The following is a 25630-nucleotide window of genomic DNA, read 5'->3' on the forward strand; positions in this document are numbered from 1 at the left end:
ATACATTCCAGATTATAAAACAAAATGAAGATAGATGAAAAGCTCCGCCAATCCTCACATTAGCATGTCCATATGATGGAGCTCTTACAGACAAATGAGGTGCTGCGTCTTACACGTACAAATGCATGCCAGTGAGAGACAAGATACATTAACAAACAAAACTGCAATGCTGTATCATCTCAGGTAGAGCAGTGAAGGAAATGAAAAAGCATCTATCTAACTAGCTACCACGATGTGGCAGAGAACTCAATATATTATCATCATAGCACAACAGAGAGATTAAAAGGACTCAAACCAAGAAGAGCAACACTGTAGTAATACATCAATAAATCGCACAATGCTTCAAGAAATAGAAACTTTATCAGAAAAACAGTTTTGCTGATGGAGAGTATTGAGATGATTCTCCAAAAGGGTATTTTCAAAAAGAAAATTAAAAATATATAGCTTGCAAAGCTAAGATTCCCATAGCTGGCAAGCCCAGCTCTACAAAATACTATTGCTCTCATTGCACTACTTTCTTCACAATCAGACAACCACAGCTTTCTAAAACCTTCTTCTTACAACGCGTGCATTTGTGCTGCTGTTCTTCAGAGATCCCATCCCAGCAATAAGATTGTGCTTCCCATATTTTGGCTATGTTGCAATTTCCTTACATTCCTTTATTTATCTGAAAATTAACTCTGTAAGAGTTAATTATTTTCTTCTTTAGGTCAGAAAATTTCTGTACAGCTTTATTTCTGTACTGGCTTTATTTCTAGGCTGTAAGCATCAGATCAATGTAATTCAGACCTTTGGGGCAGCAGAACACTATCAGTGAAAGCAGTACTGTCAATGCAACAGGAATAGCAATCTGGTTTCACATATGCAGTAAAAATTGCATAGCCTAGAGACTGCATTTGCTGCAGGGAAGCAAAAAGGTGATATAAAGCAGCAGCATACATTGGTCAAGCATCTTCAGGGACAGAAAGGAATAGAAAGGACAGTAGACTAAGAATAGGGACTTCAATGCTTTAAGGATAAGGAGGTGTTTGTTTGCACCTCCATTTGCTTTCAGTAAAAATAATTTGCATGAATGTGCTACATATCAATTGAATTAAAGAGAAACTAAACGGAAACAAAAAGAAAAGTAGAAGTTCTTAACTGGGCTGCGGATGTAAAAACACCCCAAGTCTCAAAGACGACATGAACATGTTAACAATTTAATGCAAAGCACCAGCCCAGAAAAACAATAGCTTCTCTTATGTGATTTTTTTGCTTATTTTTTGCTTGTTTAGACTTTGCTTTCTGAACAAAAAAGATAATTTGTGTCATTCATTCAAAGGGAATGGCTACTTTTCAGAAAATTAATTTGCCAGAGTGCTTTGTAAGCTTTATGGTGGTTTTTATATTTATTCTGTAAATTGAATGAGGGCATTTTCTGAAAGAGCTGCATATCTAGGGTGTTGAGTAGTACATCTACAAATACAACCTGAACTCAACTTTAATTATTCCTCCTTTCCTTGTTGAACTCTTCTGAAGTTGACTTATCTTTGGTGTAGGTTTCAACAGGTTTTTTCCCCATCTTTCCTCTTAGTAACATTCAGATAACAGTAACAGCAGTTATCATTTTCTTTTCTTACTTTCAAACCACAAGTTAGTATTTCAATATAACTGAATTTTAACCAATCACTTTAAATCTATATTAGAAGATATGCAAGACGCTATGCATAAACTTGCTCTGTAGAACATAAAACAATAGAGAAAGAATGTACGCCAGTCATGACTGAGTTTGCTTACCAGCAAAACCTGATCTAGTGGGAGGTGTCCCTGCTCATGGCAGGGGATAGAACAGAGTGGTCTTTAAGATCCTTTCCAACACAAACCATTCTGTGATTCCGTGGAAAGGCAGAGGGGTTGGCAGTACTCCCATGACACACAGCCCTATGGCCCGACTACTATTTCTGAGATTTGAGTTAGAAGTTATGTACTGCAGTATGTTCTTAAAAGAGTTTCTGCAACATTTTCACTGGTCTGTAGACTAAAAGATTTACTTCCTTGAGAACTGTACCTTTGCTCAGTTATTTCCAGATATCCAGAAGACTCTTTCTATCCTGTCAAAGGGTTCACCTTCAGGTGTGACAGGTTTTTGATACCACAGGGAACGGGGAAAAGAGATAAACAAAATGCCAAGTACTATTTTAACTGACAGGAAAACTACCTAGAACTACCTTGTATTGAAAGCAAGAGTAATTTCTTGGACAATTATTACAGAATAAATAAATCCGCAGAGCAATTTGCTATAAAGTAACTTCTTTCTCAAGCCATCCCTCACTAACTGGAAAAAATCATACTTAAATTAATGCACTTGACATCTGCAATCAATAATTAAGCCATATATTCTAAAAATCATGACAACTAATTTGTCACCTTTCTCTTTTAACAGATGGCCAAACTAAAGACTACCACCAAGTTCAGAAAGTCTTAAGAAAAAGCAATCTTTTCATGATAACAATTTGTCTTCCCTAGTTCCATTTCTTATCAATGCTAGGAACCAGAGTGTGGATAAAGTCAAATTGTGGATGCCCAGGCTCTGTGTAAAGCAGGTTACAACTGAGGATATGCCCACATCACTGGTTCACAAAGCCACCATAGTGACAAAGACTTGTAATAGACTTCTACATAATCAAGACCAACTGCCTGACTTCAGAGCAGGCTCTACAGACTTGGTGCACAAAGCAGTGAACCATCACAGCAGCACTGAAAACTACATTAGCTTCCCTGGAATCAAATCCTTTACTTAAACAATATCACTATACCTGAATCCTCATGTGATTTATAAAATATTTTGTTAGCATTCACTAGATTAATGAAATGTTGACTGTACAAATCTAAAATCCATTGGTAAAAAGTGAACATGACCCATTCAAACTATCTTCAGTAACTTCAAGATAAATAGTCTTTTACAGGGAATTTTCCAATACAGAGTTGTGAGACTGGCAGGCTCTGTACTAGCCATCTGCATTTTTGGTTAGCACAGCTGAATAGTTCTATGTTCATCTATTTTTAATGTGCAAAGCACACAACAAAAAGAATCAAAATGATCAAGTATTTTATAAAAAGCTGGCAACTACCTCTGTCAAATGAAGTTGCATAAAATATTTCTCCTTTATTCTAAAATCTCACTAAAAAGTCTGTCCAAATATTTAAAACATTGTTTTGTACATTTAAATAAATTTTACCTGTGAAATTTGATTGTGAAATTTGGTCAGGTTTTCAGCCCATCTGGTGTGCAATAATAAAGAATGATGGTCCAGATTTTGAAAAAGTGTGTTCTAGAAATCAATTTTGTTTCGGTCATTCTCATGCAAATTCTTGCAATGCAAATTTTATGCTAAGGTGTTCAAAGTAGATGAATCTAAAGGGGGTTTCTAAGTGGTAAAGTTAGCCAAGACTATTCTCAGTGGGAACACACACTCATCTCTCAAAAGATAAAGGCTTTTCAAATACCTTTGCTGGCTGTTTGTAAAGGCAGTAGGCATTTAGACATATACTGAAAGTTGTCATAAGGTTACTTTATAAAAAAACTGAATAACAGCTGAGTACTCTCTACTTTTGCTTGATTTTATCTAGGAGGTAGAAGCTTTTCCTCCTTCAGACAGACTTCGGGCTCTGTCACCATGGTTGACATCCTTTATGCCAGGAGGATTCATAGGAAAAAAAAACTGTTTTTCATTGTGTTTGTTTTCTTAATTAGAGCAACTTGATACATTTGAAGAAAAGTGCAGCTTTTAGGCACACGGGCCCTTCTTTGAGCCCATTCATATTTTTTGAGTGAAAAGCAGCGCTATCTGCACATTTAAGCAGCATAATGAGCAAGCAGTCATATTGCATTTCTGAGGAGTTCAACGCTGCTTCACCAAGCTTCCAGACCAAACTGCTCTTAATCAGGCTGGGTAGACGCAGGCCCACAAGTATCACCAACCTGCTGCACACTAGGAACCTACAGGTCAACACCTAAGAGGACTTGGGGTTGGCATCTTTTGTTCAGGTGCATTAGCATACACTACAGCATTTTTCTGCTGAGGAAACATTGAAACTGCTGCATGTCTTTTAAAATCAGACCCATTACTCCACCTCGAACATGCTGCACTTTCACAGGGAACAGTTCAAATACATGTGAGCACCCAAACATTTCAAAAATAGTTTTTGAGAAGTAACCTCGTGTTACCTAGGATAGTAGAATAACAAGAGCACTCCACTGTGACTAAACAAATGCAGGAAAATCCTATTCTTCCTTCACTGACAAAATGCTACTTGAACTGTGAATCAAAACCAAGCAAATACAGATAAGCTGTTAGCATTCTATTGTTAGCACTCTAAAGAAGAGACATGTACTAATTGACTTTTTGTTGGTTTGTTTATGCCTAATAAATATTAAAGTTGTAATTTATGATTACATAAAGCCACATTAGTCACATCTTTGGCCTTAAAATTGTCATTACTGTGTAGAATATGCAGCATCAGAGCCCTTCATACGGAACAAGCAAAAGTCCACACCATTTTATATTACTGTACTACAAAAGAAAGAACCAGAAAAGCCTAAAGAAATTGAAACACACAAAAATGGGAACCATGCCATGCACTGGTGCATAACATACTAAACAATGGTTTGCTCAAGCAGCCAGATGATAAGAAAGAACTGACATAATGATTATATTATTTCACAACAACTTAAGTCCTTTGGTTAGTAAGGGTCACTAAACATTGCATCAAAGCGATTAGCAACTCAGTTGCATTTTATATCTGAATCTGATGTTAGGCAAGACATGGCACTACACCACAAACACCATCACACAGAGGGCATGACTTGGCTTTATGAAACAAAGCAGTCTTTGGAATTAATCTTGAGGTACACAGAATTGGCCAAAACCACATGGATAGATTTCTCTGTAAGAAAATTCCAAATAATGAAATATTTTTATTTTTAAAAAATACACCTACATTACACAAAAATGCACTATTATTTTAAAACACCATTGCTATTTTAATCCTCAAATTAACTTTTCAAAAATCAACTTTGAAAATTCATATTATTGCATTTATATTTTAATTAAGATTGTGTGCAACAAAAACAGTTACAATAAAGAAATTCTAATCCATAGTGAGAAACTTTAAAAATCCTAAATGATTTTTCATCCTAACTCATTGCATATCTAAAGTCTCCTGTTTCTGAATTTCCATCTACGTGGAAGTTCATATTCTACCAGCAGTTGTCTGGAATTAGATGCAGGTAGAGCCTACAAGTTTCAGAATGTACATTTATCAACACTGTTAAAACTAGCATCATTTTATTATGTGCACATACCCATTAATAAGAATGGCTCACACCATCATATTTCTGAAATACAGATGGTAATTTCTTTTATGACCCACACAGTGTTCTCTATCTTTATCTTGCTCCTGCAGCCACTGGCAGGCAGTAAACAGTGACACTAAGCCAAGCAGATGGATGAACACCTAGTATACCTCTGCTTAATTTGTCCTTACAGACAGCTAGGCTTTTTAGAGCATCTAGTTCTTGAACCCTTCAAGCTGTTTTCCAACAACTTTACTTGTTTATTCTGGCAGCAAATAAGCTATCTGAACAAAACCTCAATTTCTCTTGAAACTTCTGTAGACGTTTCCATACAGTATTACCTAAATGGAACAAGAAAATGATGAGTTCACTTGTTTGAAAAATACACTCCATTCTTTTCCTCCATTAGGGATGCAGCACGTGACCCATTTTGGGTGTTCCTCTAAATCTGCTCTGAGCTCTCACTAAATATGAAGAGTTTCTTACTGTTGAATGCCTCAGGTTACACGTTCTGAAGAGAACCATTGTCTGCTTACCCACAATACTAAAAGTAGTATAAGCTGCTGCTTTCATCACCTAAAGAACAGCTGCAGATTAAGCACACGCTACTGTGTCTTCCAACATATACTCCAGGAAAGTCAAAAGTTTTGTTTGACTGAGCATTAGAAAAGATCAAACTGATTGAGCTTAATTGTATGGCCCTAAATTAATATCCTTAAGACTTATTTCCCTCACTAGTTCAGGACGTCTTTCATACAATCATAAAATCACCAAGGTGAGAAAAGACCTCCAAGATCACCCAGACCGACCATCCACCTATCACCAATATTTCCCACTATACCATGTACCTCGATACAACATTTAATATTGCTTGAATACCTCCAGCAATGGTGACTCCACCGCCTCTCTGGACAAAGGCATCTCTTTGAAGGAAAATACACATTATCATTAAAAATACCACTGGTGTCAACAGGAAGGTGGGTTTTTAAGGTCCAGTTGTCAAAGATACCACGAAGGGTAATACTAACCCAGATACAGATAGTACAGGTATTCTCTATGCCAGCCCTGTGCAAGTTCCTGCACCACGAGGTCTGTAACAGTGAGCCACAGAGGTAACAGAGCAGCCTAATTGTTTTTGGAAACTCCCGCAGTGGGTTAATCACCCCAAACTCCAATCCCTATTCTCTGAACCATGCAAGCCAGCAATTTAGGTCATTTTCAATGAACCAAAAAGGTCTAAGACAACTTTTTCTGGATTTAACTACTCTAATCAGCTTTGGTCTCTTGCCTGTTACAGTGAGTTGTCTATACCCCCTTGCTATTTAACCATAGAAATAATCCAACGTATATTACTTGGCACTGGAACAGGTTGCCCAGAGATATGGTTGATGCCCTGCCCCTACAGACTTTCAAGGCAAGGCTGGATCAGGCCCTGGGCAACCTGATCTAGCCACAGTGTCCCTGCTCATTGCAGGGGAGGTGGACTAGATGGCTCTCAGAGGTCCCTTCCTAAGGGTTCTATGATAAATATGGTATGAAAACAACTTGAACACATTCAGAGGGCAAGGAGTTTAAAAAAAAAAAGTGCTTAACTAGTAGAAATACTAAATAATATAGTATATATGGACATATTTTAATTCAGGAAAATAAATATTATATTCCACTATTGTCCACTATATCAGAAAATAAGTTTCTTATATTTGTCACATAAACACAAAGAACTTAAGATCCTTTACTGAGAACCGAAAGAACCACATACACAATGCTCCTTATCCACGAGATAAATTATATTAACCTCTGTCATTTTTTCAGCTGTATCCAATGTTAACATTCCATTACAAAATCCTTCCAATCTTAACAAGCATCTCTTTATTTAATTTACTAAAATTATTATGTGGAGCTTATTCGCTAACATATATAGTTGTAAGTACTTCACTCAGATGAGTTTTTAGGAAATTACAGTGGTTTGCAGAAAAAAGAAAACATTGCCATTGTATAGTAGATTCCATAGAATTAGTCTGTTACAGCAGTATTATGTTTGAATATTGAGTATATCTTTTTCTGTTTTTTTGTTTTGTTTTTTTGTTTTTTAAATCATCTACTAAGCTCTATTAATTTTATACATTGTCAGCTAGAAATCTTTAGATTTAGTTCCATCTGTTTGGGGCTGTTTTTCCCAATACTCTTCGGGAAGTCTCTTTTCTGTGGCAACACGTCAATTTGCCTTCTACTAACAGAGAAAGAACTTCATTCCCTTAGGGACAGCCTCTGTCAAACTGCACTATCATTTTGGCATTCTTCAGAGGTGTGTGGTGGGTTTTTTTTGTTTTTTTTGTTTTGTTTGTTTTTAAAGAAACATGAAGATGCTTTTCTTCAAAAAATTTGAGAAGAGCTCAATTCTTTCCACTCCTACTCTGTGAGCTATCTTTGAGCAGCACAAATCCACCTCTCAGAACAAGGACTCCTCCCTAATTGTAGTCTTGTTTCATGACCTGTATAAATCCTGGTACCTCCCTCAGCTTTCTGTGATGCTCTGGAATTGGCCAAGTTTCAACATGACACTAACATACAGCTGCAGATGGCTCTAATTCTGGCCAAGCCAGGATCTCTCAGCTATTGCTTCTGTAGGAAAGCAAAGACTACTGGAGAGCAATAATAAATGAAAAAAAAAGCTAGCTGCCTGTTAGGCATATAAGAAAACATAGAAGCATGAATGGAGGTCAGAGGGAAGATAGAAAGGATGAGAATTCTTGAATTCCATGATGTATGTACTAACTTTTCCCCTGGGAATATACCTGTTAAATGTTACAAGATAAATTAAAAAGAAAAAAACACCTATCATAAACAAACCGCGTCATCAAATAATTGAACCCCAAAAGGACTATTCCAATTAATATAAAGATCAACAGGCATAACACGGTACTTGAAACATCATAGAATTGCTCAGGCTGGAAAAGACTTTAAAGATCAAGTCCAACTATGACCTAACCATACTACCCTAACTCTAACAACTCCCCGCTAAATCACGTTCCTGAGCACCACATCCAAAAGGTTTTTAAAATACATCCAGGGATGGTGACTCAACCACCTCCCTGAGGAGCGTATTCCACTGGTTAACAACCCTTTCTGCAAATAAGTTTTTCCTGATATCAAACCTAAAATTAACCTGGCACAACTTAAGGCCATTTCCCCTCATCCTGTCACCTTTCACCATCATTTGGATCTGAGCCATATAATTCAAGGGGCTTTGGGATAATAAAAAAAACAACAGGATTAAAGCAGTCTTGGTATGGGTTTTATGTCTCTTCTAGGTAAGTCTGGATTGGTCACTGAAATAATACTACTCATATCATAAGCTGATGCAAGCCATGAATGTAGGTTAGATCTTTTAATATTATTTATTAGTTTAAGAGTACTGTGCACCAGAGAACACTGCTTTACTCAAACTGGTTAAAATCTCACATCAAAGCACTGATCATTTAATGCCTCAGTACTACTTAAAACCAGCTGAGAGAATAATTGAATTAGGAGAATACATAAGGTTTATTCCTTGCTCTCGGAAATAGCACAAGTTTTCCACCTTTCAGAGTTAAAGATCTCTTGAGCAAATATTTCTTAGCTCACATAACTCTGATTTATGCCAATACTATTGACAATGCTGATGTCACATCAGCTTGGCCTGCTAGGCAAGTTGCATCCACATACAAATCAGCAAGACCGGACTTAGGGCACTATGAAACTATTTAAATATCAATACTGACAGCTAATATACTCAAAATACAGAACTACAATTGGTGGTTTCACTCTGAAATTGTCTGTGCACCAGTTTGCTTTTCTGGCTCCTTTCCTGGAGTCAGGAGACCATCTTTTGACACTTAAGGCAAAAGAGCATTAGGATACCTCACTAAAAAAAGTAGCCCAAGACAGCAGATTATAAAGAACAGCAAAGGTGAATGAAACAGACAAATAGCAGCAAAAAACACAGTGTAACAGGAAGACAGAGACATTACACAAAATACAATTAACAAGTATGCCTCCTCTTAAAGAGGGAAAGAGGGAAACAACAATAAAACAGGAGAAGAAAGCAAGCTTAATAACTCGATAGCAGAGAGATAATGAACAAAGTATAAAAAAGACAACATCTATGTCTTCATCAATACCAAGCCTCCTAAATGTTTCCTAAGAAGCCCATCATTGGAGCTGTAAGAATATCAGCTTTTCTTCTAGAAAGGTGAGAACACAGTCTTCATAGTTAGATGCAGAAGCTATATAACATATCCATATGCTTTAACATGAAAAAGTGGACAACCAGCTAAAGATAAGTAAGAAAAATATCCTATCCTTAAGGTTAGCAACTGATTTCTCACTCTGAATACTTCATCTTCTGGTTTCTTCACTCTTATTTGTTTTTGTTGCTCTTTAACTTATTTGCAAACAAGCCTGATTAAAAGTCATGAGATCTCCCATCACAGCACTTGAAGGATATTAAAATTGCTCATTACATTTAAATAATTAAAGAAGAATAAAAAAAGAGATCATATTAATCACATTCTACCGAAGTCTATCCTATATATAAGAAACTAACTTTTGAGGTTTATTTTCATTCCCAGAAAGTTCAGAGCTATCTTTTTGAAATCATACTTCAGAAATTATGCTTTCAGCAGAGCCAATCAACAAATAAGAGTTTTCAGTAGAAAAGAAAAACAAAACAGGAAGCTAAAATTGTTAGTGCTTAAAATAGATCTAATTGTAGTAATACTTTTAGAATTTAGAACCATAAACAATTATTAAATACCATGAAGCATATTTCAAACTATGCATAAAGTAAAAGGAGAAGTATTTATTCAATCACACATTAAAACCTACTTCTCCAATTCTATATGCTACAACAGAACTGTTGGCCTGTTAATTAAAATACATACATATAAATGCACATACTAGTAAAGTGCATTCAAGTAAAAAAACAACTACTCAAAATTGCAGTGCAAATATTTACCCTAATAGGTTGGCTTAAGAACACGTTCCTTTTTTATTAGTAGTAGCTAACATCAATGTCGAACTAAGATTTAATAGCTATTGCTTACGAAGCCAAGCAAGCAAGCAATGCTAATCAAGTCACAAATTGTTTTCATCCCATAAATGTCACATTCTTTGCAGAAAGGAAAGATATTAAGCAAATGTCACACTGTTCAAATTTTGAGAAATCTAACAAACATGCAAGGACAGAAGGTCCAGCAGCTAGAAAACAAGTTGATTGTTCCTTGGCCTGAACCCCAATTTACTGAATTAGAATAAAAAATAAAACCTTGTTAGTTATTCATCTTATCTTCTAGTACTACTTTAAAACAGAAAGAAAGGGGTCATGCTCTATAGCAGCTGTTATCAACTGTTCATTTTGGTATTTCAATAACTGTTAAAGGTCACCGTTAAAAACAGTCTATTCAGCTTGCTCAGTTTTTTTTTAAAATTTTTTTTTTCCTTCTACTTTAATATATCAAATACACATTCACTGACCTAATAAAAATCGCCTGTCTTTCTCATGAAAGTGGCTAACAGTGGCTAAATGTTCACTGTATTCCCTCCCACCCCTCAATAAATAAATAAATAATCAGCTTTCTTTGCCGGTCATTCAACATAAAGGTTTCAGAGTATGACCTTTGTTTTTACAAGTGATTTTTATACTCTAGGAATATGCTGCATCATGAATTACTCAAAATCCATGTTAAAGATTGAACAGATAAGGAAATACGATTAGACTACTGGACTTCAATTCTAATCATGTGCTTACTAAAGTGTATGGGTTTTGTATTTTTTGTTGGTTTTTTTTTTTTTTTTAATCAATGCAAAAACAGGGCACTCAGCCACAAGAACTGAAAGTAAGGCTTGGAAACAACAGCTATTTCAATAGGAGGTTTTAAACAATATGGTTCTTATATTGCCATGGAGACAACATGTCCTCATGTACAGTGTGACAGAACAGATGGCTAAAAAGCTTAAAACATGGACAGACATGACGCAGACCTCTCCTCTGTCCTATTTCCTTATTATTCACTTTCTCTAATAAAGAGAAGAATGGCTGCAACACATATTTGATCTGGCATGACAGTGAAGACTAGGTTCAAAATAGTTAAATGGTAAGTAACACTACTGATTTCCACAATTTCAGCAATATATCTCACAGTGTGGAACCTTGAGCTAGGTAATTAAAGGCTAACACACTGGAATAGAAAAATTACCATACCCAGGCAAAACACGTGAAGCATATCACTACTGTGCTTATTGCCCAGATTTACTGAGAAGGAAAACTGTAGCAAAAGCAAGTTATTTTGAGGAACAGAAATTATCATGTTAGAAGTAACGCAACATTTGCAGTGAACTGTCCCTTGAATAGAAAACACAATTCTCCCTCATCAAGAGAGCATTAACATCTGCGTAAAGAACAACTTGTCATTTGATGAAAACTGTGACCATTAAAAGCCTTTCTACAGGTTTTTAACTTCAGCCTGGAGTGAGTAGGAATTTATTTTGAAAGAAGCAGAAAAAAAAATTGAAAATGTTATCCCTTTGTGCTTCCGTCCCTTGTACAACACCTCCATGCCACTCACAGGTAAAACCAGACAAATTAACACCAGTGCCTTGTGACATTTCTGTCAGCATGCTGACCAATTGATCTAACAACATACTGCTTTTTCCCAGGCCATTAGAGCATGGACGTTAAAAGGTTCAAATATGAAGTCACAAGATCTAAAGAACCACCACCTTAGAATACCTAAGTTATTTATATTTAAAGAAAAACCAAGATCCTTAAAAGTGACTGGCAAATTTTGCAAGCACTCATCATTTACAGCTCTTCAAAGGGCTCAGAATTTAATCTGAGTTACTCATTTCCCTACAGTAAGATCACTCAGCATATACAAACACCACCACCACCAAAAAGTATCTACTGGTAACCTCCCCCATGGTTGAATTGCGTTTTGTGAGAGGAGAGAAGGGAATCCGGATTGTAAAGCCATGATTCTCACAAGCTGGCTGTAACAAGTTTATGTACGCCTTCAACAGAAGTTTGAGTTTAATTTTCCCTTGTTTCATTGCACAGCACTAAGTAAATACTTGCTTGAAGAAGCAGACGGTGAAAGAAATTGGCTTCTTTTTCACAGCTACTCATACCAGGCAGCTCTAGGGCTTTCACAGAAAGCCCTTGCATATGCTGCTTGAGAGATGAAATAAGGGACTCATTACAAGCAAGATGTGTCTAAATCACAGAGACTTTAAATGTAGGTGTGTAGCACAGAAGGCAGTGAGAAAAGACATTAAACAACCTGCAGCCATCCTGGCATAATACTTTCTAAGGAACATTTCAAGGAGAAGCCAACTAAGAAGCTGGAATGAATACTGTGGTTAAGTCTTGTGTAGCAATCAATAAGCCAGAATCCTAATTTTACTTCAAATACTCCAAGACATACTCAGCTTATTATGGACAGCTGAGAAAGAGAGCATCTGCAAAGCTTCTAACTTACATTTGGATGTGCATATAGAACTGGTTTTAGTCTGCCAGCATGAGCTGACATAGCTGCTGACCAGACCAAAAATTCAGAGAACTGCTACATACTATCCATGAGCAGCACTGGAGCATGTTTTGGATTACATTCTTATGCAGTATTTCTCTCTATCTTACAGAAAGAGAAGGGAAAGTAAAAACCAAGTTGTTACACTGTTATTAGTAAAATGTTAGTGCAATAGGGCAAACAAAAAGGATTTGGTAAAAATTAGTCCCCCTTGGGAAGGAAAACATTACATAGGAAAAAACATTATGACTGTTCTGTGGTAAAATCTGGGATAGGCATTACATTCCCAGGCAACATTTCATATGAAAACAAAAGGGCACTTGTGGAGGACTATAATGAAATCAGTCAGATGGAAAAATCTGGAAAACTGTTCCACCAGCCTCCTTTTGTGCAAGGTAGAAATTGAAGCAAAAAGGAGGGAACGAGATACGAAATGTACAGATGAGAAACATGAGGAAACAGGAAAGGGCTTCCAATCACGATGAAGAAAAAGGCTTCATGAAGTTTGAACTAGGCAAGTTGGAAAGTTAAGAGAAAGTTAAGACTTTTGCAAGAAGCAAAAACAACATGACAACTGATTTACTAGTGAACAAGGTAGTGAAAAATAGTTATTCAGAGAAGAATCAAAGGTATCTGGGAAATGCTGAATTGTAAATACTATTAAAAAGGCTTCAGTAATGATTTGCTTAGTGCAGCATTCAACAATGAGGTTCATAGGTTTGGGAAACAGGAAAAAAACTAAGATTTTGAAAGGATTTCCCAAATGAAGATAGAAATGGCTTTCATTTTGAAATTCAAAGTCTGAAATCAAGTTGAGATTCATGGAAGAGCCAATTTAGGTAAGGTTACTTAAGTATGTTCATTATAATGTATTCTAATCTATTCCCTATCTAAAAAACCCAAGGTATTTTAATTCTCCAAATCCTTTATTCTGTTTTATATTGCCTAAAATTTTTTTAAAATAGCACTACTTAAAATTTAACCTCTGATAAATTTAAATAACATGCAAAACATGTCACAAAGTCAAAACAATGGAAAAGTATCAGGTTTGTGTTGAGTGTCATTTGAAATAACATGATTCTTCACTGTAGTCACAAAAATTTAATTTTTATTCATACCAATAAAGCCGTTGTGGTTTTACAATGGTTTCTTCCATTTATTTATTTACTTATGTACGGAAGCCAACAGCAAAACTTCATTGACTTCTATAAAGGAATTTGCTTTAGCAGGAGGGTTAGACTCAATGATCTCCAGAGGTGTCTTCCACACCTGCAATTCTGTGATAAGAAGGTTCAATTCTTGTATGTTGAGCATATACTAGTGTATTGTACTCCCATGCCTACATTATAATGACATCCTGTGTATTTTCAGAATTCTATATCACAATTCCATCACTTCCATTGCTTCCATCTTTACCTCACTTAATTCTCATATTCCACTGTAGGGCCTGATTTAATTTGTTCTTCTCATCCTCCCTCTTGCTCACGAACTCTATTTTCTCAGCTCCCTCTCTCCATGATCTCTATGGATAACATTCCTCTTCCCTATCATATTTTCCCATGGTTACATCCTTAAGCTACTGCAGATCTGCAGGTGTGCCCTTAAGTGTTCAGTTTCCAGGGTTCCATGACTGAGTCTTGAATTTCACTCCCAGAGAGTCTGAACACCACATATGCATCATGTTTAAGAAAACACCAAAAAACTGGAAATATTTCCTTTAAGTCTAAATGCAATACAAAAAAAAAAACACATTTCTGTTTCTTATGAAAGCCAAGCCAACGTCAAGCAATCAGATAAAAACACTGTCAGGAAACCAACAGCTCAATAAATACTGCATGTTTTCGCTAGAAATTCACCCATACTTGTTGACTACCAAGATACTTATCTGCTGTTAGAAGCATTCCCCGTCTATCAGTTTATATCTGTTTAGCAGCAAATATACTTCTGCTATCTCAAACAAATATCCTGCTTCTTGCAGCTCTTCATAATTGCCAGAGAGAAGGCAGAAACAAACTGTCTCTCTCTCTTCCATCCTTCTTAAAAAAGCTGATTTTTATGTGGCAACTTTTGCTTTCATGTTCCTATGAGAATTAAAGCAGACATGCTAAAACATTCACATGCCAAAAACTGGATTAAATTCCTGTCTGAATTGAACATAATGATTTTTATAATTTTTAAGTTCTGTTTTGATACACAGTTTTGTATACACACCTTTTAGCTGCATTTTCTACATAAAACAAGCCTGAAGTTTTAGATTTTCTTCCCAGAAAAATATAAGGTTATTGGAACTTTTTCTCCCCTGACACTGTACAGAAATTTAATACTAAACAATGAAGTTCAGCTTGCAGGACAGATGCTTCCCTGAATAGTATATTATAGCTTTCAAACTGCAAATTTGAGATAAGCCTAGGCTTTTGGGATGCTTACTTAATCTAAGCCTGGACTGTGAACAATCTGAAGTTCACACACCTCCAGTGATGAAACAGCATAGTCAAAGAGGTGAGAGCAATCGATACAAGTGCAGCAGTACTACTACTATAGTGTTTTGTGTTTGTTTTTTTAAGTTTAAATAATTGGAGGTATATAAAGGCAGAACTTTTACAGACACTTAGCACTATCAGAAGGAAAACAATAAGAAAATACAAGGGAAATACAGACAGGGCTGGGTTTTTTTTTTTTTTTTTTTTTTTTTTTTTTTTTTTTTTTTTAAATCTAATTACCATGTCATGAGGGTTAACATTACCAGGACTATGATCAGGGAGACTATGACCAGAACTATAACAAGAGAGACTCAGCAGCTGTCAGCAGCCCCTCATTATGCTTACAAATGAGCTGCGGTGTGAACTGGAGTGATCAGGAAGTCTTTTTCCACAAATTCTTAAACAAAACAGAAACACTGCAAATGGTTAGAACCTGGGTACTTCAGGAAAGAAAAACAAAAGGCTGTACATACTTAAGGAGGGAAAGAAGATGCAACAAGAGAGGAGAAGTAGACAAGAAGTAAAACATAGGAAATTTTATAACAGCACTGAATACCACAAATTGCCTAAAATGAACACATTCTGCATTCTACATAAGTGTCCTTTTTAATCTTTTGATTCCCCTAATATGTATAAAACTAAATCTAAAGGTAGAAATACATATAATACATGAAGTTAGACTTCAATATAAGTAATATTTTAGATAATTCTATGCTGAACCATGTGGAAAATTCCTAAGAAAGCAGTCAAAAAGTAATAACTTTTCAGTCTAAAGCATTTGAGCCAAATCTTCTCAAAGAGAGGTTTTCAGATACCATAGCACAAAAGTGGTTGAAGCTACCATCTAACATGGACCTACATTTACTGAAAGCTGCTAGATTCAAATCTATGGTGATGCCACAAGAAACCCGAAGTGTGCTGCTCTGTGGGTATTTCCCATGAGACCAAAGATACTACACACACTGAAGTAACTCAAGCAAGTTCCATTTTTAACCCAAAAAGCCATTTAAATTTCAATTCAAATATTGTATTTATCCCCAGTTGGGTCACTTGATTATATTCTATAGATTGAGTTCAATTGCTTCTTAATACAATCCTATGATTCCTATATCTTACACCCTCAAGCCCATTTGTATTCATTTAAGATCAAAGGTGATAGTAGGCTTAAAACATCCTAGGAAAGACCAGGGTTGGGTTGGGGTGGAGGGAATAGAGGGGTAGAGAGAAATAAAACATCTTTTCACATGTAGAATTCACTTTTAGTCAGAGTTTTAGACAGACCATTACCTCAGCATCAGACTCAGGCAAGAAGAATTGGATTATGCCATGGCAACTGGCTGTTTTTCATCTTTGTCTTTCCCCCAGATACCACTGGCTATGAATGTGTCAACATTTCTTGCCTATGATCAGCCCACGATAAGTTACTGTGGAGTACATCATGAACTGCTTGCTCACAAAGCCTACAACTCGAACACCCAAGAAGAAGCAGTGGAAACACACCTAGAAACTGATCTGGATCTGAGCACAATAACAACAGCAGCACGAATCAAGGAACACAGTCAGCAGCTGGCTTAACTTATGGGGGGTTGGTGGTCGTGGTGATTTTTATTTTTCCCTGTAGCAGAGGCTGCAACCAAATTCTATGTAACATTATCAAGAAGTGAGAAGACATAATATGGATTCTAGGATCCCTGTTTAATTTTTAAAAGATCCACGAAGGTTAATTGTTTCAAGTCTACAATTTGTAATTAGTTAAGTTGTGCAGTATTTTTTGACTTTAAAGTATGATCCTTGAAATGAATCTTTTTTCAAAACTCATCCTACCTGCCTGTATAAACTGTACAGATGTAATGTATTTTTCATATTGTAAAGTTTCAATTACCAAGAACAGCTGGTATGTACAGTACCATAATTTAATTACATCTTACAAGTTTCAGTTTCTAAAGTTTTAAATTAACAAAAGTTATTTCTTGTGTTATTCAGTTACTCTGTTTTGTAGGGATCATTTTATTACTGCTTCTGTGCCCAGAAACCTATAGCCTAAAATTCTGTCCTTTGCAGAATATGCACCATTTTTACCATGTTTAAAGTGTAGAATTTTATCTACTTATTCCAGAAGTAATGCATTAACCAAAAAGATGAACTATTCAGACGTCAAAGAAATTCTTGAAATACATAGCCAATTTTTCTTATAAATGAAAGCCAACAGAAATTTCACAGTTCTCCTCAGACTTCCCTGACATATATTCAGCCTGATTTTTAAAATCAGAAAAATGTAATGACGAACAGCATTTTAAGAACAGAGTTTATACGTGGAACTGTTAATCACTCTTGACGAAGTTTTGTAAAGTCTCACTGTTCTGCAAGACAAAATGAAAAGGAGGCTTCAACAGGCAGCTGTCTTTACAGAACCTGTTCTGAAAGGATGGCCTGCCAAATCAGCATTGGTATTTAACTGTAAAGATACAAGGGTCAAAACCTTCTTCTATCAGACAGTTGTTTACAGATACAGTAACAGAAACAAGCCCTCAAACTTGGAATTATACCAGTTCTGGAATATAAAATATTATTCAAAATCAAGAAGTCTCTATTTGGAAGAAAAATACATTTATTTTAACCCAATGGTGAAGGTTAACAGTCTTTTAACACACTGAATCAAGAGAAGAAAAAAATCTTTGAATACAACAAATGTAGTATTAAGTTTTAACAATTACTACATTGCTTATTTGTTTACATTTAATACTGAAGTATTCTTATATCCCATTGTTTTGTTTTGAATCTCCAAGACTTCTCAATACTGTATAACTTCTACAACATAACCCTCAAGATGTAATCATAAAAGATTACAGAAATTAGATTCATATTATATCATGCTGACTGGGTGAAATATAAAAGGGAACAGAAGCCTTCCAAAAAGAAGAGAAAAAAGTTTCATATGGTGAAGCAGCTTTTTTATAATAAAGAGAAATAATATAACCACAATATATTTTTCTGAATGTTTATCTCACCATATTTTCATGTAGCTTCAAAGCAGAAGACTGAAATTTAAAATTACAGTTCAGCTCTTTTCAGAAAATCTAAAGCAACTATAATGAAAAACAGCTTCAAAATATTGATGAAAAATTAATCTGCATTCACTATCTTTGAAGAGTCAAAATTGTATTGGTTATTTACTTAGCATTTTAGATTTTGTAACATTTTGCATAAATTATTTGCTATTCAAAATATTACTTGCCTTTCAAAGACTGATCTTAAAACTCAACGTTTCAGTTTCTTATGTTTAGTGTGTGTATTCTTGAATTTCTAGTCATTGTCTTCAGTGCTGCAATTTTACTATGCACAGTTTGAAAATACTTTGCTAATTATAAATGGAGAAAAATATGCAGGCATAATTCTGGAGCTGAGTGACATTTGTACTCCAGGAAGAAGTGAACTGCTTTATTTCAAAGTTACTTTAAAGTTTAATGCTCAGTCATTCTGGTCAAAGTTGGTCTGAGATGTTAGGCTTCAACATCATCTTATATCAGTTACTCTTACTCTATCCTCATTCTTTACTTTGATCCACTGCCCTCACAGTGTGTGAATTTGGTTCTGGCATTGATGTAATTACTCAAAGTACACAGGTGTTTCAAGGCTCCAGATACTTCTTGTTGGTGAAGAACTGTACAACAGGAATATTTTCTATTATTATCAGACACTAATGAATTTAGGGCCATGAGTTTTATTATGCTAAGATAAATTATTTTTGTCAAAACTGGCTAAAGAGACAACTGTGTATACACAAACACCTTTACATAATGCAAATATTTCTCCCTTTGCTACTTTCTCTTAATAGTGAGTCATATATTAATGACTTGTCTTATACCCCTCCTGGAAGATTTGCATTAAATCAAGATATCAGTTGAAAATGGAAGAAAAACAGGGTGACATAAATAGCAACAGCACTATCTCAATCAATTCCTTGGGCATTTGTAGAGCTCGGCCCTCTGTAACCCAGTTAGGCCACTCTTTGATCTCATGTTTGCTTCCAGTGCTCTGACAGGCAGACACAGCTCCCCTGGTTGCAAAATGGAATACGTACATACCTACACCAAATGAAGAGTGTTTCTATACCTATAACTGAATTCTGTGGTTTTTTTAAATGGACTATGTCAACCTGGAACTTGCTATTCTCTGCAGGATGGAAGTCTACAAGGACACTAAATGTCAGGTAAGTATCTTCCTAAAATAAAGACAATTAAAAAAAAATTCAGTAAAGCTAATCAAGATAAAAGACTTACTCTTTAGATCCTACTTCTGGAAAGCTGATGTTCATACTCCTGAAGATAACTGTTGGCTATGTACTGATTTGGACCACAAGGAAATAGTAAATAGAATTTAAAAATGTATCATATAAAAAAGCCCTAGGGTGATAATATAGCAAGAAGGAAGTAGGCTAAGCCTGTGGATTCAAATACTTCCAAGTCAGTTGGATATAGCATTTCCCTTTGCAATTAGATTCATAAAATAGAAATAGATGTAGCTAACAATACTAATCTCATTCTCAGTTAAGTGATACTATGAAACTATTCCATCAAGAAAGAGCTGGACAAATTTATTATGCTTAAAATATATGAATTGATGAATAGTGTAACCTCTATAAACCAGCCAATTTTAAGGAAATCAATAAGTAACAATTCACATTGTCCATCAGCGGATCATTGTTATACAGTAGTTTACAGGACTCAAACAGCCATTAGGAAGTTGAGAACAAGTATTTGAATGGAGGCCTCCCTTAAGGAACAAGGTATAGATGAAGATTTATGATTAATCTGACAGATCACCACATATTGCAAAACACCCCAAATACATTCTAGTATATTAAAATTACAAACACCAGAATAACATCAATACAAAGAAGCAAAAGCGTGTTTCAATTAAAAAGTGATCAAAATTTACAATATAATATTTTATACAAACTATTCACAAGGAGCATAAAAATAAAAGCTAGATAATGATCAAGATGGATCACAAATGGCAACATACAACAAACTACAACAAACATACCAGCCTCAGAAGTTGTGTACTGCCTTGCTCTACTTACAACCATGTAGATTCCAGCATCAGGCATTAACGTAACTCAGAACACTAATGCTGCAGCCCTGTTTTCCTCCTAAAGATTTTAGAAACTTTCAGTGGAAAAGCATGGGATTGATAACTCTAGCAAAAGTGATACTAATGATATTGTGGCAAGTTTTAATGAGAAACTGTAAATTTATTTATTTTTAATCCTTAACTAAAATTTATGTCAAATGATGTAATTAAAAGGTTTCTGTGAGATCTAAAGAAAGCACACAGCAATATTTCCCCAAAAAGCCCCATCAGACATCACCCATTTGTAGTGCAGGGACTTAGAAAGCCACAGAGAGTGTTTTAATATCTCTATGAATTTCCTGAGTGCCCTTTGAAGTCATATAAATTTTTAATATTCAGAAGTCCTGCAAAAAGTAAATTTACTTTGACAAAAAAAGTCACTTTTTCTTTGTTCTAGTACAAATGAATGACAGTGTAATAGAAATATTTTTCACTTCCATATTTGACAAAGAAATAGGATTATCATATAATTAGTAGTGACAGACTGATGACTTTCTGGTAGTTTGAATAAAATCCATCTATCCGTCTAAAGCATAGATATTATCTGAAAACCCATAGACTTAGTGATCAGATTTCCCCACTGGGAGCTACTTAAAGCCAATATTCAGCACACCAAATAGCAGAATAATTTTTCAGCTTTCTCAAGTCCATCACAAGCTTGAATGCAAACAAAAAAAAAAAACCAATCATGTTTCTTACAAACTATTGCAAAACACTCTTCAACACAGAAAGAGATGCACAAATCTTGTATTCCATGCAGGCTGGATTACGCGATTCATATCTAAAGCAAATAATCTTTAAATGCCTAAAAAAAATTCACTTTTAAGTGAATTGTTAGTGCTATTATAACATAAGGCCAAATTCTATCCTTCTGCTCTAATTATAGAACCTGATTCATCTGAATTATAAAGTTTCTGAATAAATCAATTCGAACATCAGAGTTCATGATTAATGTTATTTTAATGAATACCTAAGGAATTAACAGTTTGCCACTAGAACCTTGCTCAGAATTTTTATGTGGCTCTGAAGTGCAGCATGTAAAACTGAAAATCCCATATGGCATAGAACTTACAGTCTACTTTATCAACACCAATTTTGTATGCAAATAAATCATTCTTAAAATCATCTCTTTAGATGGTTAACTACAACAGAGCACCAGTCGTATAACAGGAAAGGAGTCTGCAACATGTATTCATTATATGCACTCCTGTTATATTATAAATCTAATACAATTGTGAGAGCACCACCACTACAGATGTGACATGTGTAATCATGGTAATTTACAAGTGAGTATTAATGTTGCATTCATATGGACTTTCTATTAAAATCAAATGACCAATGCAAACAAAAAGCTATTGTAATGAAAACTGAAAGAACTGAAAGTTCACCTATTTCAGAACAGTTTTTCCAGTTTCTATACAGTACCTCTCACTTTCTATTTCATAAGAGACAAACTTTTATGGAGGATGCAATTCAGCAATAACTCTATTTCCAAGATAATCCCGAAGTGATTGCATCAATTAAATACATTTTCAAGTTAAATAATTTGGACTTCATAAATACATGGGCTGCTATAAAAGTAACACTTCCTATTTTATTATTTTGGTCCACAGCAGCAGAGGTGGAACCTTCCTGCCAGGATAACATTATATTTTGTTGCTGTGTTACAGATAGCAACAGAGGGGCAGTCTGACAAAATAGAAGTGAGTATGAAGTAAAGGTGGGGAACTGAATTCCTCCATGCAGAAAAAAAAATTGTATCCATCCACTGATATTTGCTGAACCTTTAAGGAGAATTACTGAGATTAAAAGTGGAAGCGAGCACAGTGAGGTGGTAGGTGGTGCGTTTCAGTACTGATGACAGTGAGTCATCACTTCTGCTGGTACAGATGTTTTTTGTTTGTTTTTAAATGAGTGCAGAATGCAGGCTTCCATGGAAAAAAAATAGGAGGCATTACTTCTGGAGTTTCCAAAATGTCAAGCTTTCAAAAATATAAATACAGTGTATGTGAAATGACTTTTTCTAAAACAGCTTTAAAATGATAAATAAGGACAGAGCGATGCTGTTTGAGAATAAGCAGTATTGATTTAGGTCCTATTTTCATTTTGAAAATGTTAGAATTCATAAGAATTATGCAAGGAACTTACCTACTCTGTGGCTTAAACAGATTTTTATGCTGCATATTCCCTGAATCTTTCTTCCATTTCTTTATTTCTGCAAAAATGCTAGGTATCTTGCTGATGCTGGCTTGAGATCCAGTTATAAGATCCACCCCTGTTCAGTCAACCTGTTCAAGGTTATCTTATCACTGAAATTTCAAGTGCCAACTGTAATACAACTCCTTGAAACTTCATTCTTTTATTTAATATTTGTGTACATTTTGCCATAGAATTCTTGGGCTTCCACAGTTCTCTAGCGGAAAAAAAGCTCTACGCACTGAAATTGAAAACATATTTCAGATTATTTCCACTAGACTACATTCTAGAATCCCCCTTACATAACATGCAAAAATTCTTATTAAAATTATTTCTACTGTACTTTTTACTGCATTTCAATGTACTTTCACAGAAAGAACAAATTATTTTCTGCTTTCAGAAATGAGCAATAATGGCCTATTGTAAAGTTTTGCGCTGTGTCTTGTTTTAAAAAATTCTACAGGAAGAAGTTATACAGAAATACCTTTAATACCATAAAACTACACTAGTTACTGGAATAAAAAACACATATTGATAACTAACACCTGAAATAGCAATTTAAATGCAAGTATAATTGTATGTCACTTCTGAAGACAGATGTAAATAAAGGGGATAGAAGATATCTTGAATGCAACTAAGTTATGCTACAGAAAAAATAACAGTTCTAAAGAATTCTATGGAGCTAATGTTGAAGATATTTCAGGTTGGGTTTTAAAAGGATATACAGGCTGTTAAAGCATTAAGAGATAGAAGTATTCAATTTAATTCTGGACTGAACAAATAGAAGCAATCAACCAGATCATGAAAAAAACTTCCGCCTTCCTTACTAATGAAAACCTTTTACTTCAATTTTTTTTCCTATCATTAAATATTTTCTGTATATCTGAGTAATCAGTAGGACAGTATCATATAAATCATATAAATCATTAGGAGTGATAAAGCTGGCCTAGTATGCATGAACCAGAAGCAGTCAAAAGCAGACAGACGCTATATGCAAATACATACATCTCTATTGCCTAACTATTCCGAGAGAAAAATAAACATATCAGCTTCTTTGTTAACACTTGTTACTACTATTGACCTTGCTCACCTAAGAGTTTACAGAAACTCAGGGAAATGGAAAAGTAAATCAAAAATAGAATTAAAAGGGGAAAAAAAGCTTTTCATGATGTATAGACACAAAATACTGCTCATATGAAAATCCAAGTATATAGAGCCATGACAATACATAATGCTTGCTCATCAAAAGCAGACAAAGGTCTGATACAACTTACTGGCATATTTTCCCACTAAGAGCACAACTTTCAAAACTAACTTATAATGGAAACCTTGGAAAATAATTCAAAAACTAAGAAAATGTTATAAAAGACCAATGTTTAAATTATGAATTGCAGCATTTACTGATGTATAATCAATGAATGTAGATGTTATAATTATGAAATATACCAGAGAGTTTGGCTAAGCAGTTATTATACCCAAAGAGAATAGATAGAACGCTTACCCATATCCCAGGCCCTCTATGAAACTCCAGAGAAGAGGATCTCCAGAAGACATCTTTCCCCCCGGTAGTCAGCTCTTAAATGGGTCTAGGAGAGGTGGAGCCAGGCTCCTCCCCTTCTGGCAGCACAGGTGAATTGCCTTCACCTGTGCTCCTGTGGCTGATTCATTGCTCGCCTCAGGTGATCAATCAGAGGTTCAGGCCATGATTCAGCAGTTCCCATACAACTGATAACTAAGCTGAAATCATATAAGTTGTTCCTTTTCTAAGTTTTCGGTTCTGTCTGACAGACATTAAAGATAAATAAGCAAAACAGCAGTTAAGAATGAGAAAAGGGAATTGCTAGCTGCTAAAAACAGCTCTTGAGATCCTTACAGTTACTACTTGGGCAGAAAGACATTATCTCCTTTAAAGTTGTGCAAAAATGGACCCCTTCACTGGAAACCATCTTCTACTACATCACAAACTTTGCAAAATACATTCAACTAGAATTTTTTTTTTATTGATAGTAGGGGAAGATTAATAGCCCAAAATGAGGAAAGATAAAATAGGAAACGGTAAGAGAAGCAGATGTAAAAGGAAGTTCCCCTGTAGAGACGCCTTGTTTTGGCAGGGGTTGGACTAGAAGATCTTCAGAGGATCCTTCCAACAATTCTGAGATTCTGTGAAAAGATCCAGCTGTGAATAATTCCAAAGAACTTGACAAGTATGAACTTGAACTTGAAAAGTATGACACTGGCCAGCATAGTAGCAGGCTAACAAAAGCAAGTAAATTGGAAGTAATGAAAATCAGAAGGTACAGATTAAACTGCTTGTTTACATTAACCAGATGCAATCCTCTAGAGGAAAATAGTTAACACAATGGCAACTAGATTCAACATGCTGTCTACTTCATCTGCCATTTCAGAAGAAAAGGTGAATGTCATGTTGCATCAGAAGGGTAGGATAGTAACACAAACATACACATATAGAGACACAGACAGAAACTGCCATATGAACTGGTGGCATGTTTTCAGCTAGAATACTTCTGTTTTTAGACATCAAGGTAGATACATTAGTTTTTCTTCAGATAAAAATGGCTCTTACTTTGTGGAAATAAGTTTCAAAACAATAGCTTTTGGTTTTGTTTTTTTAAAATGCATCTTTTATCTTTTGTAAAAGCACACAGAAAAAATAAAATACTCTGTTCTCAAAATTCATACAAAAATAATAGATTTGCAGTCAGATATATGTGATTTAGGGATGATGAAGCAGACTTTGTGGGTTGAAGAATCTTGTGAATCTTTTCTAATTTCTTTTGGGGTAGAGTGAAAAGAGGAACTGTTAAAGGAAAAGATAGATTATATTTGCCTGTGGGTAATAAGGCTCCTGAAAAGGATAAGCAGCATAGACTGAATAGTTACACACAGTTTGAGATGAAAGG

The 25630-nt window shown here is 35.2% G+C and overlaps 2 protein-coding genes across 11 annotated transcripts in view; one reads left to right on the forward strand and one right to left on the reverse strand.

Moving 5' to 3' along the window:
* Nucleotides 1–17057, forward strand: part of LRRTM3 (leucine rich repeat transmembrane neuronal 3) — an 81742-nt gene extending 64685 nt beyond the window's left edge. For both annotated transcript variants that reach the window (XM_090144881.1, XM_031602843.2), the window contains one exon: nt 16746–17057. In XM_090144881.1, the coding sequence (XP_090001007.1) occupies nt 16746–16955 (210 nt within the window). In that variant the 3' untranslated portion in view covers nt 16956–17057. The remainder of the gene's footprint in view (nt 1–16745) is intronic.
* The window catches only part of CTNNA3 (catenin alpha 3), a 447191-nt gene that overhangs the window by 286914 nt on the left and 134647 nt on the right, over nt 1–25630 (reverse strand). The window lies entirely within an intron of this gene.

This window comes from Phasianus colchicus, chromosome 8, assembly GCF_987193195.1.
Source record: "Phasianus colchicus chromosome 8, bPhaCol1.hap1.1, whole genome shotgun sequence".
Lineage (NCBI taxonomy): Eukaryota > Metazoa > Chordata > Aves > Galliformes > Phasianidae > Phasianus > Phasianus colchicus.